Source organism: Crocodylus siamensis, chromosome 4, assembly GCF_052110815.1.
Source record: "Crocodylus siamensis isolate JL-2025a chromosome 4, ASM5211081v1, whole genome shotgun sequence".
Lineage (NCBI taxonomy): Eukaryota > Metazoa > Chordata > Crocodylia > Crocodylidae > Crocodylus > Crocodylus siamensis.
Window position 1 is genome coordinate 30,511,290 of NC_143398.1, and position 22,926 is coordinate 30,534,215.

The 22,926-nt window shown below is 44.7% G+C and overlaps 1 protein-coding gene and 2 long non-coding RNA genes across 3 annotated transcripts in view; all 3 read left to right on the plus strand.

The window, feature by feature from the left end:
• LOC149865609 (uncharacterized) overlaps window positions 1–12,178 on the plus strand; it is a 79,809-nt gene extending 67,631 nt beyond the window's left edge. The window contains exons 3-5 of the mRNA XM_090041558.1: window positions 5,193–5,260; window positions 5,825–6,544; window positions 12,056–12,178. Of these exons, the coding sequence (XP_089897684.1) occupies window positions 5,193–5,260; window positions 5,825–6,544; window positions 12,056–12,178 (911 nt within the window). The remainder of the gene's footprint in view (window positions 1–5,192; window positions 5,261–5,824; window positions 6,545–12,055) is intronic.
• Window positions 12,179–19,942: 7,764 nt separating this feature from the next.
• On the plus strand, window positions 19,943–20,443 carry LOC149865610 (uncharacterized). Its single transcript, XR_016442147.1, has 3 exons — window positions 19,943–19,988; window positions 20,199–20,263; window positions 20,405–20,443. It is a non-coding gene; the product is annotated as an uncharacterized LOC149865610 (long non-coding RNA).
• A 30-nt stretch (window positions 20,444–20,473) lies between these two features.
• On the plus strand, window positions 20,474–22,500 carry LOC149865611 (uncharacterized). The gene is made up of 3 exons (XR_016442049.1): window positions 20,474–20,505; window positions 20,994–21,081; window positions 22,471–22,500. It is a non-coding gene; the product is annotated as an uncharacterized LOC149865611 (long non-coding RNA).
• The last annotated feature ends 426 nt before the right edge of the window (window positions 22,501–22,926 follow it).

The following is a 22,926-nucleotide window of genomic DNA, read 5'->3' on the forward strand; positions in this document are numbered from 1 at the left end:
GGTGCAGGCTCCTACCCTGGGGTTTTTTAAGAAGAGGCTAGATGAAGACCTTGCTGGGGTCGTTTGACCCCCAGTACTCTTTCCTGCCATGGCAAGGGGTCGGACTTGATGATCTACTCAGGTCCCTTCCAACCCTAGAAACTATGAAACTGTATAAATCCAGGCAGAGTGGTTTGTATTACAGCTATCTGCTGAATTAAAAGATGAAAATATATTATTAGTTGCATCATAGTTCAACAATTCTTAATTTTTACAAACCACATTGCTGAGCAAGAGCTATGAGCTATTTTGCTACTGAGCACAACATATTTCTCCATGTCATTTTAAATATGGGAATAAAGTAATGGTAAAGCCACTTCAGAGAGTGTGGGTATCATATACAATGTTCTTCACACCTTTATGGGATTACAGTCACTCATTTGGCTCTTGTGTTCCACATCTCAGCTATATAATTGATTATTTTAACTACACTTCTTCTCTTGTACCTTTTGCTTAATCTTGCAAGTCAGTAACTCAGCATTATCAAGATCATTTAAAGTAATCTCAAAGGTGTCTCACTATACAGAATTCCATTGCAGAAACTCACCACCTCATTTAATAGTTCCTTCCCATGGGTTTTAACTACACAATGTAGAAATTACATACCAGTACATTGTTTCTAAATATACCTTCAGTGTAACCATAATTTTCTGATTCAAGATGTTTATTAGTATCCACATGAATGAAAGCTAAATGCATCCCCCAAATCCTAATATGTTAACAACCAGGTATTTATTTTACCATTTAAGTGGTATATTTTTGGACTGGTGGCAATGCATTATACTTAACATGTATCCTACAAGAGTTCTGTGCAAATTTAAAAAAATTACTCCATTGGTAAGCTTACTGTGACTCTTCAGGAAACACCTGAACTCCTACAAAAAGCCACAGGCCCTTTTTAGGTCAATACGGACTACAACTTCAGACAAGTAGGTATCATTCTATGTAATTTAGGAAAAAAAGTATCATTCTATGCTATTTAGTTATGATTACAACGAAAGTCCTAAAGCGGAAATAAAGCTCAGGAGTTTCTCCTAGTTCATTTTTAGGGGTGTGTGAATTGCGCCATATTTGATTCAGATTCAGCCCTAACCAGAGACAGAGATTTGATTTGTTGATTCGGTTCACTGTCCCCGATTCGATTCGGCAGAATCCAAATTTGGAGATTTGATGCTGATTCAGAGAATCAGTGATTTGGCCATAGACAGAGCTTTAAATGTTTTTTCTACATACCTCGAGATACCAGGTGCAGCTCGTGAATGCTATGATGCTGGGGAAGAGGGAATGTCCCACAGGAGTGTGTGTGGGGGGGTGCCCGCATGCTCCCCAGTGGACCCAGAAGTGGATCAGAAGTACTTCTGGTCCACTTCTGGGTCCACTGGGGAGCACACTGGGGCTTCCCCCCCATCCCCCAGCTCAGCAATCAGCCACAGGGGGACCCTGTGTGCCTCATCAGACCCAGAAGGCACTAGTTGCCAAGCCACAGGGTGGGCAGGGGGGGAGCACCCCAGCAGACCCGGAAGAGGACTGGAAGTGCTTCTGGTCCACTTCCAGGTCTGTTCATGGTAACTGGAAGTATAGGTATCCATGGAGTTACTCTAGGAGAATAGCTGAGTCAGTGTCACAGGATCAGGTGACAGTAGCATTGGGAGAGTTATAAACCTAAATGAATATTGTTATATTAATGTTCTGAACATTTAAATAACTTGTGCCCTTGCATTGATTAGCAGTGTTAAGAACAGAATAAAGATCTTGTCAGATGCTCCATGTGACTTTAATGTGCATTCATTTCATTTACTTAGACCAGTAATGAAGATGACATTTGACAAGGAGGAAAAAATATTGCTCTTAGGCATGACTGCAGAAAATATTCAGCTATTGTAGGGGTTTTTTTATTCCTTTTTTCAAATCAACCTTTAAAAAGAAATATTTTGGAATCATACAGTTTGAAACTTAGCAAGTATGGGAAGCTGAAAATATGTGAGTAGGAAGACAGATGTTTGGATCAGAACAATCTGAACTATAGCAACAAAACTAGTAATTGCAAAAAAAAAAATTAGATGCGAGTGTCTGGGTCTAATTCTAACAACTCTGAAATGCTCTATTGATCCTCTTAAGACTGTGTTTGAGCAATTTGCAGAATGTTTAACTTTTAAGATGCTGTTTCTTAAAAGAACTGGTTGAGATGTGTGTGCCAGTATTGATTTACCATTTCAGACTCAAGGCTTAATTGAAACTCGGGAAAACTTGGCTTTGGAGTTGGTGCCACCGTGTGGGGTTCAGGTTCCTAGACCATTATCTGGATTTCCAGGATAGGACATTGCTGGGACGTGATGGTCTACATTTGTCTCCAAAAGGTAAAAGTTTGTTCTCTTACAGGCTGTCAGACCTCCTATGTAGAGCTTTAAACTACCTTTTTCAGGGGATGGGAATGTCAAAGACAGGGTGAAACCAGGAATGACAAACCATGAACTGCACACTGGAGTAGACCAAATACTAAGGGGCCCACTAAGCATCAGGATAGGGGAGTACTAAGGGCACCTATTGGGGGCCTTAGATGTCTGTACTAATGCTAGGAGTATGGGGAATAAGCAGGAGGAACTTGCAATCCTTCTTGCAAACAAAGATTTTGACCTTGTTGGGCTAACAGAAACCTATTGGGACCCTACCCACGATTGGGCATTGGGCATTGAGGGGTACAGGCTATACAGGCAGGAGAGATTGGGGAAAAAAGGAGGGGGCATTGCTTTATAAGTTAAGGAGCATTATATATCTTCTGTAATAAAGATGGGGACAGAAGAAGGGCAGATTGAAGTCCTGTGGGTCAGATTACAAGGGGGGTAGGGGTGAAAGGGACTTGGCAGTGGGGGTATACTACAGATCCCCACACCAGAAGGATGAGTTAGACCTAGAATTCTCGAGACCACTGTCAAGGGCAGTACGCTCAAAGGACCTGGTTGTCATGGGTGACCTAAGTTACCCGGACATCTGCTGGGAGAAGCAGTCAGCCAGGTCTGCCCATTCACACATGTTCCTAACCTGCATACAGGACCTGCACCATACAAAGGAGGTATGCAGTCCCACTAGGGGAAATGGCTTACTTGACTTGGTGCTGGCCACAAGGGAGATTTGGTGGGGGATCTGCAGGTATGAGGTAACGTAGAAGATAGTGACCACTGTGGCAGGGCACTGTTGGTGCCTGCCCCTTTAAGTGCAGCCAGGCAGCTACCAGGTTCCTGATGGCAGCAGCCATTTTGAGAACCTCGTATATAAAGGCTACAGTTTGCTGCTGCCAGGTCAGGCAGAAACATTGCCTAGCTGAGCTGCAGCAGAAACAACCAGGAGGTAAGGGCAAGAGGTGATGGGGATGGCTAGGATGCTCATGGTCCTGAGCATGACCTAAAACTGCACCCTGCCAGGATTGGATGGCCTGGTGGGGTTACTAGTGGCATGGAAGCCCCAGGAAATACCAGGCCAGTTTCCACCCTGGTGAAAGGTAGGTTGGGTACCTTAATAATCCCAGCTCCCACATCCCTGGTGAGCAAGATCAAGCAAGGAGGGCCCAGGCTCACTGTGAGAGCACTGAGGCAGGGCCCAGGTTGGTGGAGGGACCTGTAGTGACACCCAAACTCTGTGGTGGAGGTCTGAGGCTGCATAATGGAGCCAGCATGATGCTTCAGGAGAGCTCTGAGTCTTGGGGAGGTATTAAGGAAGCTTCTGGGGCCAGGGATAAGGGGATTGCTCAGGGAGGGCTCGGAGCCCTGATCCCAGAGGAGAAGTTGGAGCCCTAAGAGTGAGGAAGGGGTTGGAGCTCCAATAGTGTATGTGTGGGCTTTTAGGCCAGTGTGTGGGCCTGGAGCCTTGTGTATGTTGCTGTGTGTGCATGTACAGAGTAAACCCAGTGTGAAGGTGCTGCACCACGAGCTCTGGTACAGAGTGAAAGTCCTAGTGAGACTCTGAAGCTCATGTCCAAGTGCTAGCTAGCTGGAGGGAGCACCTGTGAGGCTTGGGCTGTGGTGTAGGGTAGGAATGGAGCCACAGATAGTGCCCCCTGGCACTGAGGCAGGAAAATGGGCACCTCATGCCTAATTAATGCCATAATTATGTATCAACAAGGTGTGGCAGGAGAGAGAGTTGTGTGGTTAGCTCAGAAACAGGTGGGTGGGCCAACATCTGAGAGGCCTGGGGAAGGCCCACTTGTTACAACCACCTGTTGATAGGACTCACTATCTGGCATAAGGTGGGAAAGGTAACTAATAGGGCAGAACTGCTAGACTTTCGGAAGGTGAACTTTAGTGAGCTCAGGAGATTAGTTGGGACTGAGGGGTAATAACTTTGCTGAGTTGGGAGTCCAAGAAGAGTGGGAGTTCCTCAAGGGACTGATTCTGTAGGCACAAAGGGGTACCATTCCAGTGCACATAAAGGGAGGCAAAAGATCCACGAAACCATCTTGGCTGAGCAGGGAAATCCAGGAGAGCCTACAGGGGAAAAGAGAGGCTTACTAGTGGTGGAAGCAGGGGGCCACCAAAGAGGAGTATACTTGCTTGGCTTGTGCTTGCAAGGAAGCAGTGAGGAAGCAGTGAGGAAGCCCAAAGCAGAAACAGAACTCAGGCTGGCAACTACAATTAAGGGTAACAAAAAGTCCTTCTTTAAGTACATAGGGAGAAAGAAGAAGGTGCAGGGTAACATAAGGCAACTACAGGATGGACTAGGGCAACTTGTAACAAAGGATGGACAAAGCTGAGCTCTTAAATGATTTCTTTGCATCTGTGTTCCTGGTCATGGATACAAATACACCTCCAAATGAGACTTTAGTCTGGCTTGAGAGAGATACCAATCCACGAAAGGTTAGCGCTGACCTGGTGAAGGGGCACTTGGAGGGGTTGGACGTATTTAAGTTGGCAGGCCCTGATTATCTTCACCCAAGGGTACTAAAGGATTTAGCTGGTGTCATAGTGAAATCATGCATGCAACTGTTTGAGAGCTCATTATGCTCAGGGCAGGTCCCAGATGACTATGAAAGGGCCAATGTGGCACCTATTTTCAAGAAGGGGAGGAAGAAGGAGGGAAGCAGCAGCGGGAAGGAGAGGAGTTAGGCACACGTGTGTCCCGCACGCACGTGTGCCCCATAACTAACTTTTGACCCGAGGCAGCGGCGGCGGCGGCAGCAGCAGCAGCAGAGGAATCGGCAGCGGGGGCAGCAGCAGCTGATCCCCCGAAGGTAAGTGGGGCGGAGGGCCTCGGCACAGCTGAGCCGGATCCGGAGGGGAAGCCCTCTGGGTCCCATATAGCTGAGCCAGTAGGAAGCCGCGCTCCCGAGCCGCGCAGCGCGAACAGAGCGCGCAAACAGGCGCGCTCTGTAAGAGCGCGCCGGCGTTTGCGCAGGCGTTCGCGCCGGCGGGCGGGCTGGGAGGGCCAGGAGTGGGACTCCTGTACAGGTAGGACGTAGACACCACACAGGTCTACAAATAGCAGCTTAGAAGGATGTATACGAGGAGTGCTGCTAGGGCCTCTGCCCAGGGGGACAAGGCTAACCGGGGCTGGTCTGAGGCCTCCACCCAGACTGAGCCCATGGGGGAGCTGATGTCCCCCTACCTCCCGGCCTGCGGGGGATCCCCAGCAGGGCCGGGGGGGGGCAGAGATTGGGAGCCCCCACACCTGTCCGGCAGGTGCCCGGCTTAGGGCTCTGGAGGCGCAGGTGAGGGAGCTCCGGGAGGAGGTTAGCAGGCTGAGGGGGATCAGGGAGGCGGAGGAGGAAATTGACAGTTATTTCCTTTCCCTGCAGGACCAGGCACCCAAGGAAGAAGCAGCCCAGGGAAGGACCTCCACAGCAGAGTGGCAGACGGTCACAGCCAGGACCGGAGCGGCTCGCAGCGAGCAGGTACAAGCTTCTCCAGTTCGACTGGAGAACAGGTACGAGGCCTTGGCGACTCTGCAGGAGATGGAAAGGGAGGAGGAAACCCTTGGGCAGGAGGAAATGCCACATTCTTCACACTCCAAACAGATCAAGAGATCCGAGAGGACCCAGAAGAGGAGGAGACGCGTGCTCGTCATAGGCGATTCCATCCTGAGAGGTACGGAAGGGCCCATTTGTCGCCAGGACCCTTCAGCACGAGAGGTCTACTGCCTGCCTGGAGCTAAGATTCAGGATGTGACGGAGGTAATCCAGGCCAGGATCAAGCCCACCGATTACTACCCCATGGTCCTTGTCCATGTGGGTACTAATGATGCGGCCAGGAGAACCCCCGATCACCTGATGGCGGACTACCAGGCTCTGGGCGGCGTGCTGAGGGAATTTGGTGCACAGGTGGTATTCTCTTCCATCCTACCAGTGAACGGACGCGGAAGACGGCATGAGAACTGCATCCGAGAGACCAACTGGCGGCTTCGGAATTGGTGTCTCGAGGCAGGCTTCGGCTTCCTGGACAATGACCCACACATTACAACGAGGGACATGCTCAGCTGGGATGGGCTTCACCTGTCCCCCAAAGTGGTTTTCTTCCAGGTTGGCGGATCTCCTCCGGCGGGCTTTAAACTAGGCTCATCGGGGGGAGGGGAAGATGAGGGTGGGGGAGGCTGTGGACCACCAAACCAGGTGGCACCCACAAGGACAGCCCAGCCTGAAGAAAGAGAGCTTTGGGAACGTGAAAGACAGGGGGTGGACAGCAATACGGCACAGGTAAGGAACGGGAAGGTTAGAGACAAAAAGCCCTTTAGGACTTGGAGCGAGGGGGTAGCAAAAGCACCAGTCACAGGGCTCAAGTGCCTATATACTAATGCTAGGAGCATGGGGAACAAGCAGGATGAACTAGCGCTCCTGGTTGCACTAAATGACTACGACTTAGTGGGGCTGACGGAAACCTGGTGGGATCCATCCCACGACTGGGCGGTACATATTGAGGGCTATAGATTGTACAGAAAGGACAGAGTGGGGAAAAGGGGGGGAGGGGTTGCGCTCTATGTTAAGGAGCAATATACATCAACCCTCATCAAGACAGAATCAAAGGATGAGGAAGTAGAAGGACTGTGGGTTAGCCTACATGGAGGGCAAGGAGAAAAGGATTTGGTGGTAGGGGTCTGCTACAGACCCCCACATCAAGGGGAAGAAATAGATTTGGGGCTCCTGAGGCAACTCTCAGAGACCATAAAAGCTAAAGAGGCGGTGGTCATGGGGGACCTAAACTACCCGGACATCTGCTGGGAGACACAGACAGCAAAGTCCCACCGCTCACGCAGGTTTCTAACCTGTGTACAGGACCTCCACCTGACGCAGGAGGTACATGGTCCCACTAGGGGGAATGCCTTACTGGATCTGGTATTGGCAACGGGGGATGACATAGTAGGGGACCTACAGATCGGTAGCCATCTGGGGGACAGTGATCACCTAAAAGTACAATTCAACATAAGGCGTCGAGTGGGTAAGGTAACCAGTAGGGTGAACGTGCTGGACTTTAGGAAAGCTGATTTCAGCGAACTCAGGCGATTAGTGAAGGATGCACTGCAGAGTAGTAGTTTTGAAATGATGGGAGCCCAAGAAGGGTGGCTGTGCCTTAAGGAAGCTATCCTTCGAGCACAAAGCGAGACGATCCCCGTGCGAGGTAAAAGAGGGAAAGGGGCCAGGAGGCTTCCCTGGCTGACCAGAGAAATCCAGGGCAGACTAAGGGCCAAAAGGGGAGCACATAAAAAGTGGAAACAGGGAGAGATCACCAAAGAGGAATATACCTCTTCTGCTCGTGCTTGTAGGGAGGCAGTTAGACAGGCCAAAGCTACCATGGAGCTGAGGATGGCAACCCAAGTAAAAGACAATAAGAAATTGTTTTTTAGATATATAGGGAGTAAAAGGAAGGCCCAGGGAGGAATAGGACCCCTGCTAAATGGGCAGAAACAATTGGTGACGGACAGAGGGGACAAGGCTGAACTCCTCAACGAGTTCTTCGCCTCAGTGTTCCTAAGCGAGAGGCATGACAAGTCTCTCACTGGGAGTGTAGGGAGGCAGCAGCAAGGCACTAGACTTCCATGCGTGGACCCTGAGGTGGTGCAGGGTCACTTGGAGGAACTGGATGCCTTTAAGTCGGCAGGCCCGGATGAGCTCCATCCGAGGGTACTGAAGGCACTGGCCGACATCATTGCAGAGCCACTGGCGGGAATATTTGAATGCTCGTGGCGCACGGGTCAAGTCCCGGAGGACTGGAAAAGGGCCAATGTGGTTCCCATTTTCAAGAAGGGGAGGAAGGAGGACCCGGGTAACTATAGGCCAGTCAGTCTCACCTCCATCCTTGGCAAAATCTTTGAGAAAATCATCAAGGCTCACATTTGTGAGAGCCCGGCAGGACAAATTATGCTGAGGGGAAACCAGCACGGGTTCGTGGCAGGTAGATCGTGCCTGACCAATCTAGTCTCTTTTTATGACCAGGTCACAAAACGCCTCGACGCAGGAGGAGGGGTGGATGTCGTATACTTGGACTTCAGGAAGGCCTTTGATACGGTATCCCACCCCATACTGGTGAACAAGTTAAGGGGCTGTGACTTGGATTACTGCACAGTCCGGTGGGTGGAGAATTGGCTGGAGGGTCGAACCCAGAGAGTTGTGGTGGATGGGTCGGTTTCGACCTGGAAGAGTGTGGGCAGTGGGGTCCCGCAGGGCTCGGTGCTTGGACCGATACTCTTTAATGTCTTCATCAGCGACTTGGACGAGGGGGTGAAATGTACTCTGTCCAAGTTTGCAGATGACACTAAGCTATGGGGCAAAGTGGACACGCCGGAGGGCAGGGAACAGCTGCAAGCAGACCTGGACAGGTTAGACAAGTGGGCAGAAAACAACAGAATGCAGTTCAACAAGGAGAAATGCAAAGTGCTGCATCTAGGGAGGAAAAATGTCCAGCACACCTACAGCCTAGGAAATGACCTGCTGGGTGGCACGGAAGTGGAAAGGGATCTTGGAGTCCTAGTGGACTCCAAGATGAACATGAGTCGGCAGTGTGACGAAAACATCAGAAAAGCCAATGGCACTTTATCGTGCATCAGCAGATGCATGACAAATAGGTCCAAGGAGGTGATACTTCCCCTCTATCGGGCGCTGGTCAGACTGCAGCTGGAGTACTGCGTGCAATTCTGGGCGCCGCACTTCAAGAAGGATGCGGATAACCTGGAGAGGGTCCAGAGAAGGGCCACTCGTATGGTTAAGGGCCTGCAGGCCAAGCCCTATGAGGAGAGATTAGAGAAACTGGACCTTTTCAGCCTCCGCAAGAGAAGGTTGAGAGGCGACCTGGTGGCTGCCTATAAGTTCGTCAGGGGGGCACAGAAGGGAATTGGTGAGTATATATTCACCAAGGCGCCCCCGGGGGTTACAAGAAATAATGGCCACAAGCTAGAGGAGAGCAGATTTAGATTGGATATTAGGAGGAACTTCTTCACAGTTCGAGTGGCCAAGGTTTGGAACGGGCTCCCAAGGGAGGTGGTGCTCTCCCCTACCCTGGGGGTATTCAAGAGAAGGTTGGATGTGTATCTAGCTGGGGTAATGTAGGCCCAGCACTCTTTCCTGCTTATGCAGGGGGTCGGACTCGATGATCTATTGAGGTCCCTTCCGACCCTAGCATCTATGAATCTATGAATCTATGAAAGGACCCAGGTAATTATAAGCCGGTTAGCCTCACCTCTGTTCTTGGCAAGACCTTAGAAAAAATCATCGAGGATCACATTTGTGGGGGGGTCAGTGGGCAATACAATGTTAAGGGGCAATCAGTGTGGGTTTATAGCATGCGGATCCTGACTGATCAACCTGGTCTCTTTTTATGACCAGGTCACGAAGTGCTTAGATGCAGGAGTAGAGGTAGATGTTATTTACTTGGATTTTAAAAAGGCTTTTGACATGGTGTCACACCCAATTCTTACAAGTTAACTAAGCAGCTGTGACATGGATTCTTTCACAGTTATGTGGGTGGAAAACCAGCTTACGGGACAAACCCGGACCAGTACTTGTTCAATATCTTCATTAGCGATCTGGATGAGGGTGTAGAAAGCACTCTGTCTAAATTCACAGATGACACCAAACTATGCAGTATAGCAAATACATTAGAGGGTAGGGTGTGAATTCAGGTGGATTTGAATAGAATGGAGAAGTGGGCAGATCAGAAGCAGACGTAATTTAACAAAGATCGCTAATGAAGTGATTGTAAAGTGCTGCACCTGGGGAGAAAAAAATCACCAATATACCTATAGACTGGGAAGTACCATTGTATCTAGCACAGCAGTGGAAAGGTATCTTACAGTTATAGTCGATGCAAAAATGAATATGAGTCACCATTGTGATGAGGGAGTAAGATTAACCACACTGTTTTGCCTTAGCAGGTGCATCACTAGCAGGTCTAGGGTGGTGATATGTCCCCTCTATGCAGCATCGGTAAGGCTGCAACTGGAGTACTGTGTCCAATTTTGCACGCCACACTTCAAGAGGGATGTGGATAACCTGGAAAGAGTTCAGAGGAGGGCTACTTGTATGGTTGAGGGCCTGCAGATAAGATCCTATGAAGACAGACTGAGGGACCTGAATCTCTCCAGCCTCCAGAAGAGAAGGCTGAGAGGTGATCTTGAGGCTGTCTACAAACTCATCGGGGGTGGGGGGGTCATCAGGGAATGGGGATACTCTGTTTACCTGGGCACTGCTCGAGTTTACTAGAAACAATGGCCATAAACTGAAGGAGACTAGATTTAGCTTGGACATGAGGAAGAAATTATTTATGGTGTGGGTTGCCAAAATCTGGAATGCATTTCCAAGGGAGGTGATGCTTTCCCTTACCTTGGAGGTGTTCAAGAGGAGATTAGACAAGCTCCTGGCTTGGCCTTTGAGACACTGCAAGAGGCATGTGCATGCTCGTCTGGATGCGCCCTATGAGATTAAATTCTGTTCTTTCTTTTCCCTCCTCATAGCTAAATCTCTTATTTAGGTCCATGCTATATCCCTCTAGACCAGTCCTCCTCTGTAGAATCCTTTAATGTCACACTTTACACATTCCAGTTCAAACAAAATGCTACAGCAAAAAGAATCTATGCCTGTCATTTTGTTCGATTCTCTTCAATACAAATTCTTCCTTCAGCTCATTTTTTACATATGTACTGAGTTCAAGATTCAAGTGACAGCATTCAAAGTTGTATAACATCTTGTCTCTCCATCTAATTCTATGTTTGTTCTCTGTTAATCTACCCTTTTCCCTCAATTGCATTTCTCCAGCTTCTCATGTGAACAATTCATAACCCACCTATAAAAACTGGATACCAACACTACGTCTTTCTCCCCAACCCTACCAGTCCTCATCAGTACCTGTCTTTTCTATTTATACAGTACTCTTTGGGGCACAAACCTTCCCTTATCATGTGTCCATCTGTTATCTCATAGAAAACGTGTCTTATCTTGGTTGGGACTTCTGGACACTACTGTAATACACATAATAAATAAAACAGCAAATTATTTTTGGAACTGTGCCGTTCGGCCAAGGATTTTCTTGGAATGGTTTTGCTCCATGAACAGTGCTGATTTCAGTTCCTTAGATGGTACAGAAAGGATGGGTTTGAGACCACGTACAAGCGTTACCTTTCTACTGGGAGAATTGCTACTTATTGGTAGAAACTAATAGCATATAAACATTCACTCAATTTCTCCTGGAAGAAACATGTCCTCTTTGGGGAAAAAAAGTGTTCCAGGTTGAGACCTCAAAGATATCCCTTGTGAGAGAGATTCTCTTGAATGAATGAATGCCTGTATGCTACTCCACTCCTCTCCTGGTCTGGTCCAGTTTGGGAGTGCAGCAATGGGATGACACTTCCCCTGCTTCCCCAGAGTGGGGACTGCAGGAGGCTTTTCCTACTGGTCAACTGGTCTGGGAGAGGAATGGAGTAGCTACTGATGTTCCCCTCCTTTTCATCAGATCTGGGACTCCACAGTCTGAGAAGTGGACCACCACTACTGGACTGGTTTTGTAGTGGAGTGGAACTTATGCCACTGCTTCCCACCTGCTCCCAGGACAAGGATGTCCCTGGTCTGGAGAAGCACAAGGAGTCTTTCCTGCCATTCCACTCCCCGTACCCTGAAAACATGAGGAGTGGAGCAGCTACTTATCCTTATGCCTTCCCCGGATTGGGATGAACTCAATACGGGAAAGGTATAAGGAACAGGGAAGAGGAATGGTTGTAGGCTGAATGTCTGCCTGGATGTAGTGCTTCTCCTGGAAAAATTTCTAGAGGTTGAAATTTCTCAGTGACTGGTCATGGCCTAGACAAACCCTTTTAAAAATAGTTCTGCATTTTTTACAATATTAAGAATTCACTTATCTTTGTGTTTAGTGACCAGAAGGAAAGGACCCAAGCTGTTCCTTGCTCAGAGATGCAGCAGAGAATGGAAAAAAAACTTCTTGATGTACTTAATTTCATTGTGTCTTGGTACATATCCAGCCATGATATCTGAACTTCAAGTGTGAGTCTATTCTGTGTGTTTGGCAGCAATGCACTTGCTAAATGTGATGGGTGCCCTAGAAAAAGGAAGAAAGAAAAAGAGAGATTTCTGAATATTTATCTGGAGGTAAGTATTTAAAAATTTCAGAAAGGAAGGCAGGGTGAAGATTAATTTTTAGGTAACTCAGTCTATTTCTTGTAAGAATTGGGTTTTGGGAATAAAGGCAATTAGCTCCACTGTACTCCACTGTCTATGAGAAAAGCACTTCGATTCTTTCAATTTTAATATATTGTAAAGTCTCTTTGGTATAAAAGAGCTAAAAATGGACCCTGTTATCCAATGATGGTTGCTTAACTACTGAGAGTGTCTTGGCATTTTCTCCAGGTTGGGAATCTATTGGGATTAACTGACTCAACCCTTATTATTAAGGTATTAATCATATCAGCCTTTCTGCTATGCCTGTCAACTGTTCAAAATAAGTGTAACATTATTCCTTCTTCACATACAAAATATCTAGGTTTCCAACTGACATGCAAGAATGAAAAAATATACATCACTCATCTAGAGTTTAAGTATAATACGTTTTTAGTCTTGTACATTTTATACATTATAGAACAGCTTCTCAGCAGGTATAAATCAAAGTAACTCCAATCAAGTCAATAACAAAATCCAGCCCTGCAAATCATGTACAACATAGCTGACAAATATTGAAATAAGTTGTTAAATAAAAAGCAAAACAAATTTATCTATCTACCACCTCCCTGTCACAACAGAAGATGGTAAAATTGTAACTCTGTTCCTTTATATTCATGCATATGTTTTCTTTTGTTTAATGTGTTAAATTATGTTCTTATTTCACAAGGCATATTTATTTATATTTACCACAGTGCACACTTCAGGGAGAGAGGACTTCTGGGAAGAGACAGCATCTACCTCACAAGGAAAGGTAAGTCCCTGTTTGTGGTCAGGATGGCTAATCTTCTGGATCTTAAACTAAGACTAGTGGGGGACTGGGATACACCAATTCAAACATGTCCAGGGACCAACATAAAAGTAAGCCCTTTAGATAGGGACACTGGGAGAGCCACTCCTGTGGAAGCTGAGGGGATAGTTCTCCATCAGCGGAAGAGGAAAATGAGGGCTTCAGTAGGAGGACTCAGGAGTTTACATACTAACACCAGGAACATGGGGAACAAGCAGGAGGAGCTAACTCTCCTACTCTTCATGGGCATTATAATCTAGTAGGGATTACAGAGATCTGGTGGGACTCCTCATATGACTGGAGGTGACACCCTGCATAGAAGGGGCTGGGTGGGAAAGAAAGGTGGTGGTATTACTTTCTATGTGGAAGTGCAGTATACCTCCTTGGAGGCTGATATCGGCTCAAAAAATGAACAGCTTGAAACCCTCTGGGTTAAGTTGGCGGGGGGGGGGGCGGGTGAGCATGCTGAGACAGTCCTAACTGTAGGTGTATACTACAAACCACCAAACAAGGAGAAGGAATTTGATCAGGAATTCACCCAAGAACTGACTGAGGCCACATGTGCACATGATGTGGTTGTCATGGGTAATTTTAGTTTTCCCGACATCTCCTGGTAGGAACACTTGGCCAAGTTGGATTGATCACAGTCCTTCCTGACCTGTGTCGATGAGCTATTCCTGACTCAGGAGGTGCATTGGCCAACCAGAGGTGATGCTGTGCTAGACGTGGTCCTGGCCAAAGGAGATGACCTGGTGACTGACTTAAATATAGAGGGAAATCTGTGCAACAGTGACCATGAAATCATCACGTTCACTGTCTGATCACAAGGCAGACAAATCTGATAGCAGGACTGAAGTCTTGGACTTCAAAAATGCAAATTTCAACAAACTTAGGTCACTAATAGGGCAAGTGCTGCGGGATCAGGGACCAAAAGCAAAAGGTATGCATGAAGAGTGGTTGTTCCTTAAAGACACAATCCTTTAAGCACAAAGAAAGTCCATTCCTATATGGAGGAGAGGTAACAGAAGGGCTGGTAAGCCCTCTTGGCTAAACAAGGAAATTGCAGTCCTCTTACAAAAGAAGAAAGAGACTTATACACAATGGAAGCTTGAGGCGGGCCCCAAGAAGGACTATTCCATGATGGTCCTCATTTGCAGTGAACAGATAAGAAAAGCTTAAGCGGCGACCTAGCTTAGATTAGCAATGGGAATCAAGGAAAACTAGAAGTCCTTCTTAGGTACATAGTGAACAGGAGGGAAACAAATGGGAGTGTGGGGCCATTGCTCAACAACTCAGGAGAGCTGGTTACCAGCACCCTGGAGAAAGCTGAAGTCCTGAATGACTACTTTGCCTCAGTCCTTCACCAGAACAAGGGGAAAACAATGCCAGGTAGAGTACAAGATGCACATGGTAGGAATAATCACCTTCCTACTATTGCTGTAGAATTGGAGTATGATTAATTTAAGAACATAGACATATGCAAGTTAGTGGGACCAGATGATCTTCATCTGAGAGTGCTGAAGGAGCTGGCCAAAGTAATTGTAGAACCCCTGGTGAAACTCTTCCACAACTCGTAGCACTCTGGAGAAGCCCCTGAGGACTGGAAGAGGGCCAATGTTGTGCCCATCCACAAGAAAGGCAGGAGGGAGGACCTGGGTAACTAAAGGGCAATCAGCCTAACTTCCATCCTAGGGAAAATCCTAGAAAAGTTAATCAAGGAGTCTATCTGCAATAAGTTTGCAAAAGGTAAGATTCTGAATGACAACCAGCATGGCGTCATTGCAGGTAGGTTTTGCCTTATCAACCTCATCTCCTTCTGGGAACTCACCACCTGGACACAAGAGAATAAGTTGATATTGTATACCTAGACTTCCAAAAGGCCTTTGATCTAGTATTCCACAATGTCCTCATGAGAAAATTGGAGGATTGTGGGTTTAATTGTGAGACAGTCAGGTGGGTGAGAAACTGGCTGCAGGATAGGATCCAGAGAGTTATAGCAAATGGATCTGTGTCATCCTAGTGAGAAGTGGGCAAAGGTGTCCTGCAAGGGTTAGTGCTTGGTCCAGTACTTTTCAACATCTTTATTAATGATTTGGATGTGGGGCTGAAGAGCTCACTGGCCAAGTTCACAGATGACAACAAGTTATGAGGAAGCATGGTCATGCTTGAAGATAGGCTACAGAGACAGGTGGATCTAGACAGGCTAGGAAGTTGGGCAGATCAGAAGTTCAATGTCAAGAAATGTAAAGTGCTCCACCTTGGTACAAGCAACCCCCAACACACCTACCGGCTTGGCAGCACCAAACTGACTAGCACTGCAAATGAAAGGGACCTTGGGGTAATAAATGGGGGCACACATCAGACCACAGTATGAATATAAGCTGGCAGTGTGATGCTGTAGCCAGTAGGGCAAATAAGATTCTGGTATGCATCAATTGATGCATCCTCGGAAAAAACAAAGAGGTTGTTCTTTTGCTGTCCTTGGCACTGGTGAGACCCCAGCTGGAGTAATGCATCCAGTTCTGGGCACCACACTTTAACAGGTACATGGACAAGTCAGAGACAGCCCAAGAAAAAGCACCAGTGTGATCAGAGTCTTACCATACAAGGAAAAGGTGAGGGATCTGGGACTCTTCAGCCTGATAAAAAAGGCTGAGAGGGGATCTGGTAGCAGCTTACCACTACGCTAGGGGAGGATATCAAGGGATTGATGAGCTCGCCAAGGCACCCAAGTGAAAAATTAGGAGTAATGGCCACAAACTCATGGAAGTCTGATTCAGACTCAACATTAGGAAAGACTTCTTCACAATCAGGGTGTCCAGACTGTGGAATAAGCTCCCTCCAGAGGTGGTGCAATCACCTACCCTGGAAATCTTCAAGAGGAGACTGGACAGTCACGTTGCTGGGGTCATCTGACCCCCAATTATCTTTCCTGCTGGGGGATGGGGCCAATGATCTTCCAAGGTTCCTTCCAGCCTTACAATCTATGAAGAAAATGACTTCTCCTCCCCCCCCCCGCCGCCTGTCTCTCATCCATCGACTCCTCAATTTACATTTTCACTGACTGCCTGTCTAGTATGTATACCAGCCCAGCCTCTGGTTTTTTTATTTTTTATTCCATCCAGGAAGAGCACACAACGGCTGAAACTTCCTTAGTCTGACAAAGGGTTTTTGAACCTGAAAGCTTGCTTAAAAATTGTTCTCCAACTATTTAAGTTAGTCTAATAAAAGATATCAGATTCACCCAAAGAAACTTGTCTGGCTATGTCCTTAGACCAACACAGCTACAACCTTCACCTCTGAAGAAAACAAAGCATTTATTGACTCAGCTATAAATAGGAAGGTCATGTGTGTCAAATGTAAATTTCTGGGGCAAACTTTTAAAATAAAGATCAACTATTTCCACTGAAACAGTTTTTCATTGAAAAGCTGTTCTGACAAAGTTAATTTTGGGAAAAAAACCTGAAAAAAAGTCTTTGTTTCAGAAACTTTTAGTTTAATGGTTTATTTTGAATTTCAAATGTTTGTTTTTCATTTGTTCTTTTAGTTTTTTATTATTTGGATGATTTTGAATTATTTTATGGTGTGTTAGTGGTAACGTATGGTCTAACATTCTGTCAAACACTTTTATTTTAACACACATACAAAATTCTTTAACCTAGAAATGATGTTTCAATCAGTGCTAAGCAGCATCAGCCCAGAATTATTTTAAAGTAAAAAAAAAATAAAAATAACCAAGTATTTCAACTATTTTAATAATATGTGCTGCTAAAAGTAAATATAATAATAAAGTGAAAAACAAAATATATTTAAAATAAAATTTCAAACTAGACACTAAACATTTCCAAAACCAATTTTTTTGAATTTTCATTTTGCAGTCAAAATATTTTATTTTAATTTTGAATGTAAATAAATTAAGAAAATGATTGATGAATGACATTAAAATTTCATGTGAAACAGAAATTCTTAGTTTTGACCAGCTTTAACTTTAATACCTATATTTATTGGATGAAGAGAGTAATTAGATATACCTCAGAGTATCTCTGCAGCTTGTTTGACTTGTGATTTAGTTGGACTCTTCAGAATTTCTCAGCGCTTGATCAGAAAAGTATTCCAGTGTGTAGTAAGGCTGCAAACAGACAGTCTTGTTGCAGCAGAATATGTTTTCTTACAGGACAAAGTAAGGGGGTCAGTGCACATAAGTATTTCTCTCTACTCACTCCTAGTAGATGAAGAAGTGGACTTTATAAAAAAGAACTATTTTTTCATATTTTAGAAAATATGGCAATTGACAACCAAGTGTCATTGAAAGCTAGAATGTGTGATTTTTTTTCTCACACATGAAATACATTCAGCCTTGGTTATTAAATTGTGAAGAAACTTTCTGCACCTTGCAAATGCCATGAAAACCTTAACTTATCTGTAAAAGTATAACCACGTGTGAAATTATGTGAGGATTTGCAGCTGAAATATTTTTGCTTGAGCAATAGCCCATTTTGATATGACAATGATTGGACATAAGTACAAGGTTTCACAGAAAGGGGGAATGAATTATTCACATCTTGCATGCCAGTCTTAGAAGTTTTTAAAATATATTTCTATTATAAATAGCAATTCTATTTTTAACTATAATCAGAATTACTAACTACATTTATATTTATTAACTACATAATAGTTTATCATGAATGGGTAAAATTGAGATTATGACTCCCTTGAATTAAGGTTATCATATCTCACATGGGATAAGACAAAAAACCCAGCTTTGGTGTATTAGAAGTTATAAAGGAGTATTCATCTACACTTCTTCCACTGCCACAACTTAATTTACTGTGTGAGACATGTAACTGTATAGTTTGCACTTCAGTGGCTCAGTGGTTTGTTAATAGTTCTCGCAGGATAGAGCTATGGATGAACATATTGCCTTTAAAATAGAACACTCATTCCTACCTTATCACTAAGATTTTTCCTTTTTTTAAACCAATCTTTGTTAGACTATAAAAGGATGAGGTAGCTGTCATTCCTGACACTCCCACACATCTAAATCATTGATTGTTTTGTTCATATTTTATGTTAGATCTTGCAACCTCTTGTGTAAAATTATATACCCTGTTTAACCTGGGAATTGTGTGAGATTAACAAATGATAATAACATCTACATTACAGTAGAACCTTGTTAATTTGCATTAGTGATAGGGAGGACCATGGTGAATTAGTATTTTGTAAATTACCATGCGAGACTTTGCAAATGAGCATAAATAATTAAAAAGCTAAGGGAAGTTGAGCCACAAAAGCTTTATTTATTTTATATTGACAATGGTAGATCAGTGATCATTATTTCTGATGTAGGTTATGCCTTATTAAGTGTTGCCAGTATGTTTGTTGCTGTAGATGGCATAATATTAAAAGGTAATTCCTGCCCCAAGAAGTTTTCAATTATGAGGCTATCCAGAGAGGTGAGGATGTGTTGTGAAATGTGAGGGAGGAAATAATTCTCTTGTGGGGAGCATTATAAACCTGATTATTGTAAAACTTTGGTAAATGTTTAGTAAAAATGAAGTCTTCACAATATTTCAACTCATGATCATATGCCATATATAAACTTTGAGTAGTGGGGATGTGGTCAGACTTTTTGCAGGTGGAAGTGTATGGATTAGTGAAGATTAGTGACATGATGGTGGATGATACTGCAAACCCTGGACTATATCGAGGAATTATTTCCTCATTCTTTTTAAACTTTGAGCAGCAGGGGAATTTAGGTAGCTAGAACTTAGCTCCCTAAATTGGAGTGCAACCTGTACTGTCTGACAAACAGGACTCTGGAATCTTTAGTGGCTACAGTTGTCCTGACCTAGGTTGAATGTCTCATCCCAAAGGTAGCAACACAATCCTTTTAATAGCATGCACAATATTGACACTGAAGGGAAAGTGCCACCTCCTGCTCATTAGCAACACTTCCTGCAGGCTTTAGCTCCCCTGGGCTTCTTTTGAAATCTCTTACCCAGGTATTGAGCAGCACCAGCCTTGCTAGACTTGTTAAATTTGACAAGGCCTCAGTGAAATGCATGTTGTCTGAGTAATACTTGTAGTGCAGACACACAAAATACACATGAAAGACAAAGTATTCCTGCTCTTCTATTTTCAACTCCTAGGTCCTCAAAACTTTGTGTTTACTATTTGTTTGCTTGCTTTTTAAATATGTAATTTTTTTATTTATATGTAATTTTTATAATTATTGCTTGCTATGTAATTTTCAAATGGGCCACATTTCATTTTTTTAAAAGCACAAGTAGTAGATTCCTGGAGAAGGGTCTAAGTAGATTTTGCTTTTGTCGGAAACAGCAAAAATGGCAACACCTTCACAAATATCATTGACACATAAAAAACACCCCATTATATCACCAGTGTTGTGGAAACAGCCATCCATCCAGAGACTCCCTTGGATGAAGCCACAGAGAAGAGAGGTGAATTTTCTGGATGCTTCTATCAAACTTGTAAACTTGCAGAGCTTACAGCTCAATCTTGGTAAAGATACTCAAACTTTTTCTATAAATGTTCTTGCAGGGTACATGAATGCAGGTGACATTGGCTATACTGGCATCCTATGTATTTTGTAGACAGGCCTATCTTGCCATTAGCCTGCTAAATGTATATTATTCCATTATTTTGCAGCTGCTAAGCACTTCCTTCATGAGACATACTTCCTTCCACAACAAACTATGTATTAATTCCTAGGGCAACACAAAGGAGTGGGGCACAAAGAATGCTGGAGTATGGTCCTCAAAATCTTGGCACTTAGTGTAAGAAACTGTAGCATTGCCTTGAATGCAGCTACATGGATATGACTTGCATGTGGCTTTGTAATGTGGATGCTTCCAGTTATGCATGGCAGGCTCAGGTGCCAAGGTTCAGATAATTAACCCCTGTTCACTGTCTCTTAGGGATTGGACACCCAACCCATTTACACCAGAATAATCAGCTTTACACAAATACTAGCAGGAATCTGAAACTACTGCACCAGGCATCACAATCTGGGGAGAAGGTAAGCATCCTTCAGTGGTGAAAGAACAGGTTAGGGAAAATTTAGAAAAGCTAGACATATACAAGTCCATGGGACCAGATGAAATGCTTTTCTGAGTGTGCTGAGGGAATTGGCTGATGTGACTGCAAAGCTGCTGGCCATTATCTCTGAAACCTAGTGACGAGTGGCAGACGTCCCAGGTAACTGGAAAAGGGCAAATATAATGCCCATATTTAGAAAAGGGAAGAAGGAGGATCCAGGGAACTACAAATCAGTCAGCCTCACCTTACACCCGAGAAAAATGGAGCAGGTCCTCAAAGAATCTATTTCTAAGCACTTGGAAGAGAAGAAGGTGATTAGGAGCAGCCAGCGTTGATTTACCTAGGGCAAGTTACACCTGACCAAACTGATTGCCTTCTATAATGAGATGATTGGCTCTGAGGATGTAGGAAAAGCAGTGGAATGAATATACCTTGACTTTACCAAAGTTTTGATACTGTCTCCCACAGCATTCTGGCAAGCAAGCTGAGGAAGCAAGGGTTCAATGAATGGACTGTAAGATTTATAGAAAGATGGCTGGATTGTCAGGCTGAACAGGTAATAATCAATAGCTCAATGTCTAGAAGGCAGCTGGTATCAAGTGAAGTGCCCACGGGTCAGTCCTGGGGTTGGTTTTGTTTATTGTCTTCATTAGTGATCTGGAAGATGGGATGGAGTGCATCCTCAGCACATTTGTGGATGACACAAAGCAGGGGGTGTAATAGATGCACTGAAGGGTAGGGCTAGGATTCAGAGTGACCTAGGCAAACTGGAGGATTGGGCCAGAAGAAATCTTACGAGGTTCAACAAGGACATGTGCAAAGTCCTGCACTTAGAATAGAAGAATCCTATGCACTACTACAGCCTGGGGACTGACTGGCTGGGCAGCAGCTGTTCAGGAAAGGACTTGAGTACTGCAGTGGATAATAAGATGTATATGAGTCAGCAGTGTGTCCTTGTTGCCAAGAAGGTTAACAGCATACTGGGCTGCATTGGTAGGAACATTGCCAGCAGACTGGGGGAAGTAACTGTTTCCCTCTGTTCAGTACTGGTGAGGCCACGTCTGGAGTACTGTGTCCAGTTTTCGGGATCCCACTATAGAAAAGATGTGGAAAAGATGGAGAGTATAGCAGAGAGCACCAAAAATGGTTCAGGGGCTCGGGCATGTGATTTATGAGGAAAGGCTGAAGGAACTGGTTTATTTAGTCTGCAGAAGAGAAGACTGAGGGGGAATTTGATAGCAGATTTCAATTACCTGAAGGGTGCTTTCAAAGAATATGGAGCTAGTTTGTTTTCAGTGGTGGAAGATGACAGAACATGGAGCAATGGTCTCATGTTGCAAAAATGGAGGGTTAGGTTGGATATTAGGAAACATTTTCTCACTGGGATGAGTGGTGAAGCACCAGAAAAAATTACCTACAAGGTTTTTAAGGCCCATCCTTGAAGGTTTTTAAGGCCCAGCTCGATAAAGCCCTGGTTGGAATGATCTAGTTGGCGATGGCCGTGCTTTGAGCATGAGTTGGACTAGATGTTCTGTTGAGGTCCCTTCCAATGCTAATTTTCAGTTATTTTATGACATACAATCAAGTTCTGCTGTAACTTACTTGAATCTTACATAGAATTCTTGGTAATCTCATGGGTCTAACTATGCCAAAGTAAATGTCATGTGACCTCAGTTATCCAAGGCAAATTGGTTATTAGTGCCATTGTGGGGAACTGTAATGGGACCTACTAAGAGCAGCTATACCTGTTTGACTGCTTGCTTGGATCCCAGTATAACCTACACTACTGTTAAAAAATGAAGTAGGTTAAACAGATGTAAATATATAGTTTATTCAGGTCCTTAGAAATGGAGGATTATTGAGGAGAAAACAAGTGCTTCCCTCAGTAACTGGTGTATTTACTATCACGAACAAGAATGAAGCAACTGGACAATATGTCTACTAGATAGAAGAAAGAAACTCACCAGGAAGTATGGCCTCAGTGGAGGTATGGCCTCAGTGGAGAGGGATGTTCAAGCAACAGAGAAGCAGGTAAGGGAGTGACAGGAGGTAAAGCGATCAAAGAACGGAGGGAGTGGAAGTGAAAAGTACAAGTAGAATGAAATTGATTCTTTTTTTTTTTTTTGCACAAAGGATAAAATATCCTAAAGACTGCTAAAAATGCATAAATACTCTCTCAATATTACCTCTTCATATAATCAGCTGCTATCACAGCTACAGGGATATTATGCAGGTTTCTATGGAATGTGAGCTCTTTTGCACAAATACTGTTGTGAGGAAGAATCAATTCAGGAAGCAAGTTCTATGGTTAGATGTTGTCCACCCAGTCATACAGGGTGTGAGAATCTCAGCCTTCAGTTAAAATAGCAAGAAACAGTCAGAAATAGGAAGGCATCCATTA